Source organism: Pinus tabuliformis, chromosome J (genome assembly GCF_031772625.1).
Source record: "Pinus tabuliformis cultivar Carrire ecotype Pingquan chromosome J, CPIR1, whole genome shotgun sequence".
Classification (NCBI taxonomy): domain Eukaryota; kingdom Viridiplantae; phylum Streptophyta; class Pinopsida; order Pinales; family Pinaceae; genus Pinus; species Pinus tabuliformis.
In genome coordinates this window covers 1,169,871,033-1,169,875,914 of record NC_142295.1, presented here as the reverse complement: position 1 = coordinate 1,169,875,914, position 4,882 = coordinate 1,169,871,033, and the positions used below count along the sequence as shown (strand labels likewise).

At 41.0% G+C, this 4,882-nt stretch overlaps 1 protein-coding gene across 1 annotated transcript; it reads right to left on the bottom strand.

Annotated features, from left to right (window-relative positions):
• Positions 1-207: 207 nt before the first annotated feature.
• LOC149231249 (uncharacterized) lies at positions 208-717 on the bottom strand. The gene has a single exon (XM_089381583.1). It carries the CDS (start codon positions 715-717, stop codon positions 208-210), a length of 510 nt encoding a protein of 169 aa, XP_089237709.1.
• Between the last annotated feature and the right edge of the window lie 4,165 nt (positions 718-4,882).

Genomic DNA, 4,882 nt, shown 5'->3' with positions numbered 1-4,882 from the left:
AAATAGAACAGGGATCACTAATAAAGGTAGTAATTGTGTCATCTTTTGTTTCTGTTTTCAACTAAAGGGCCTGTCAAATAGTAAGGACTAGTCTTAATTCCTTAATTTCAGATTCAGATTCTTCCTTTGGTAAAGGTTTCTTGCGCCCGATGGTTTCGCTGATAGACTAAGTTCTGCAGGAGGATATAACACTAAATTTTTAGTAATCTATGCATTTGAGATAACCATATGTCGAAAACGACACCCAATATAAGTGTCTACAGTTGCCAGCCACGGTCTTCCTAGAATCAGGGGATGGCCACCAATTGGGGATTGCATTTGCAGCACTAGGAAATCCACAGGGTAGTTCCATGAATAAACCGAGATTATGATATCTTCTAGCTTCCCCACTAGTTTAATTATAGATTGATCTGCCATCTCTAACACATTAGGTGTATGTTTCAGGTTTCGAAGACCCAATGCTTGCATGGTTTCAGCAATAATGACATTTATGGCAGTGCCCAAATCTACCAGCACGTTTGGAATTTCTACTCCATTAATTTGCACGGTTAAAATTGGGTTCCCAGGATCCCCATATTTCACAACCATGACCTTCCCCATCATAAAATCTGATAGCTTTCCCATCACATGAATGGCGAGTGAGTCCCTTGATTTCTTTTTAGGCTTCTTAGCATAATATTCCCTGAGAGTTTTTGCATATATAGGTACATCCCTCATAGAATATAGTAGGGGGATCTTAACAAACAAATTTTGTAACTCCCCTAACAAATCAAACTCAGCTTAAGGGGTCTACTTACTCAAAGCCAATCTTTCTGGATAGGGCGGTTCAGCTTGGTGTTTTTGAGTAATTAGCAGCTGAGGAGGTGTCTGATTTTTATTGACTTGGTTCGATTCCTCTTTAGCCATTTCTAGTTCCTTTACCTCATTGCCAACTTGTTTAATGATAACAGGTGAGGGTTTAGCATCTACTACCTGCCTAGATCTTAAATTCATCTCATAAAACTCTATGATAGAGATGTTGTATGAAGGTAGGTTGAGGGTGTTAGCTTGTTGAGCCCCTTTATTGCTTGGATTTGGATTGGGTTGGATTAGAAGTTGAGGACGAACTGGATGATTACCAGGAGGCATATCAGATGGCTACTGGAGTTGATGTTGTGGCATTGACTGGGGAAACTGCCCAGGAGGAGAAGGTCCATGCCAGTTCGAAGCCCATGAGGACTCGAACTAGCTTGAGGAGCCCATTGCTACCAGGGTGGAAGTTGGTACTAGGGCCACATAGGTGGATAAGGTATGGATTGGGGACCCATATTAAAATTACTAAAATATTGAGATGGATCCAGGAACATACCTTGATTTCCCATTGATGGCCAAGGTTTCCATGGCTTTTTAGGTCCCATGAAGTACAGTTGCTCCATCTCTTCGCCTGTCCCTTGAAAAAACACTTTCAATCCTAGCAAGGATGGGCATGAACTTGTTGCATGATTCAACTCATAGATTTCACATTCCTCTACGGAGTTCAATGGGCATTCCCTCTGTGGGTGCTTCTTCCTGCACTTTGGGCAAAATATAGCCATAGTTCTTTCCAATTCCAGTTGTTTCTATTTTACCTATAGCATGTCCATTTGTTTAGACAGGGTATTCAGGATGTCAGTCCTCAAGTTATCCAACAGATTTCCAATTTCTACTTTTGTGACACCTCCACCAGATATTTTCGTTGACTGAATCCCTTGTTTATTCCTTGCAACTCCCCTTGAGCACTGGGTGCATAGTTCACAGATGGTATCAAAGTTCTCTTTTGATATATCTCCCTTTCTGACTATGTTTAAAAATTCCAAAGAGTCCTCTCGAAAGGCTTGGAGAAGGATCATTTCCAAAATATCCTTATCCAACTGAGAGTGACCTGATCTCTGCAATGTGTATTTAAAATGTTCCACAATTCTTCCATATTTTTGTCCTCCTTCTGTGTAAACTTGAAAATTTATTCCTTAATATCCCATGATTTACAGTAATCCTGATACATCTCCAAGAAAGCAGTTTTCATCTCCTCCCATGTAGAGATAGCCCTTCCTCCAAGACACATAAACCATCGCAGGGTTGTCCCCTTTAGTGTAATAGGCAAGACTTTCAATTTCCGAGCATCCATTATATAAACATATCCCCGACACACAATATCAAATTCAAACAGCAACGTGTCAGGATCTTCTGAAGTAAGCCCATGAAATCTAGGTAGAGCTGTTAAAGGAGTGGGATTTGTTGGTACTCCAGTCCCAAGATCCCCAATTGGGAAGTCAATAGTGGAGGTTGTAGGTGCCATGAATATCTTACAATAATCATTGGGAATGAATATCTTCCAATAATCATTGGGGATTTCAACAAGCTCTACAAGAAATGATGGAAGGGCTCTTATCAGAGGGGTTTGACTTGCTTTAACAACACTCCCTCTATCCTTTGGTGATAGAAGTGCCCCTACAACTTCTCCCTCTCTATCACCATGACTTGACCCTTCAAACCCCTTCTCTACACTTCTTCTTCCCTACTAGAATGGGCGGGTCCCTCAGATGTTTTGCTTGCAACTTATTCTTCTTATGCTACCAGCAACAGTACCACTTCATCAGGTATACTGCTACTTGTCTCTTTAGCTGCTGGAAGGGTCTGATGTATTGAACCAACAGGGGGTGTCATGGACAACACTAGCTGATCTGTAGATTTTCCTTCCAATATTGTCCGCATACCCAGCCTCACAACAGCACGAGAAGATGCCTCTGATTCAGCTTTCATGATGATTTTCTAGATATAAGTATTCCTTCCCAAATCTTTTCCTCCCTTATTTTGGGCTCTTCCTTTGCCCCTTTTATTTGAATCTCTATTCATGCAAGTTGATGTGATGAAAATGTTGATACCATCATAATGTCCAGGACCTAGAGCAGCGTGTCAAAAGACCATTCCCTCCTTAGGACGAGAGATCAAGCTGAAAGGAAAACAACTAAAGAAAAAGAAACCTAGGGTTCAGGGCCTGGAGCAGGGTGTCAAAGGACCCTTCCCTCCCCAAGACAAGAAACCAAACAAGAAAACAATGCACACAAGGAAATCTAAAGCTCGGGACCTGGAGCACGACGTCAAAGGACCATTCCCTCCCTAGGACGAGAGATTGGTTTTTCCAAAATCAAAACAAACAAAAATGCAGGAAAAATTTAAGCTCAGGACCTAGAGCAGGGCGTCAAAAGACCATTCCCTCCCCAAGACGAGAGATTGGGCCTAAAGATAAAAATGGGAAAAAACAAAAGAGAAACAACAAAACAAAGAAATGACTACGCTCAGGACCTGGAGCAGAGTGAGAAAACTCCTTCTCTCCCCAGGATGAGAGATTGACCCTCTGGTCAATACAGATCGTGTCTTGCACCTTGTTAGCCTTCCCCGGCAACGACACCAAAATGTTAGTGTCCAGGTATGAACAAATTTTTCAACCATTTTCCTACATTAATTCATCAGTCCAAGTGCGTACTCTTTTCAAGGTAACGTGCAAGGTATATGCAAGAGCAAGGTTAAAATCTTGCATCAACCAAGGGTTCGTGATTAAGAAATCAAAGCATCGTTGTAACAGTAATGGAAATTAAATTGCATAACTTAAAAAGGCATTCACAGCAATCTATGGAAATCTCTAACAATAATAAGGAAATAAATACAGCAATTAAACAACACACATAAAAGGAAACACATAGCACCTGATCAAAAGATCGGGCCCAACTCTCTGATCAGGGGTGCGTTCACTCACAACTGAAGATAGAACAGTAAAGCATTTATATTTTATTACTCTGAAGAAAAAATGTTACAATACATATCCTAGTACGTCTAACCCATCGCACAGAAATGATCCATCTTTTATACAATACAAGGGTGATAACATCTTTCCCCAAAACCTGGAAACTACATGCCCAAAATATACATCAGTTCAACACAACACTAGTGTCGAGAGAGCGAGAACAGAAATGATCAAAAACATATTGGAAATAGTTGCGAGTTGGGTATGTTTTTTCAGCGTTGTTGAACAGTTGCTGTGAATCGTTGAACTGATGCTATATGCCATGAGATGAACACTTGTTCTCTAGAATCTGCAGACATAACAAGTTTTAGTGGTTCGCATAGGCAAAACCCTCGTGACTTTACTTCATTAATTATATATTCCAAGAGACAGACAAAGGAAGGTTACCCCATAGGTTTAGCATAGTAAATACATGTTAATGAGTGCAAAAAGGATGAAAAGATGAGTGGAAATGTAGGGAAAAGGTAAGAAGATTTAGTGCCCAACAATACTCCTATCGGAAGCTTGGCTAACCAAAAGCCTTTACAATGAGTTATGAGGGACTATTTATAGCAAAGGGTGGGGTGGCCCTTGACAGTCGCCTTTGTGACAGTTCATCTACCCTCATGCCTCTTCATCTACTGTATTATTGTTACATCCAACTATCGACACTTGAACTTACACTTGATAAGACATTACATACAATTTACACAAGTAACCATGTGAGACAAAATAGGCTTGAGCAAGCCATGCAAGACATCATTATGACTCAGACAACTGTAGGAAGACTAGCTCTTTGAAATCCTCATGGTGGTCGACAGTAGCAAACTGATTCCAAGCTCGGTAGTCTGCAATGGTGTCTGTGTACTCTAACGTGACATCTTTCTAGAAACGAACTCTTGCATCCATAGCGTTCGGGTACACTACTCGGGATCCTCTTTCCAACTCGTCTAATAACATGCACATCATTTTCTTGAGTGCGGTCGGACCAGCGACATACTGATGCATGGTGTCTTCATTGATCACGAAGTCTAGGCTGGTGGCTATGCGCATCAACTCATCAAAGTACGAGTGAAGCTCCAA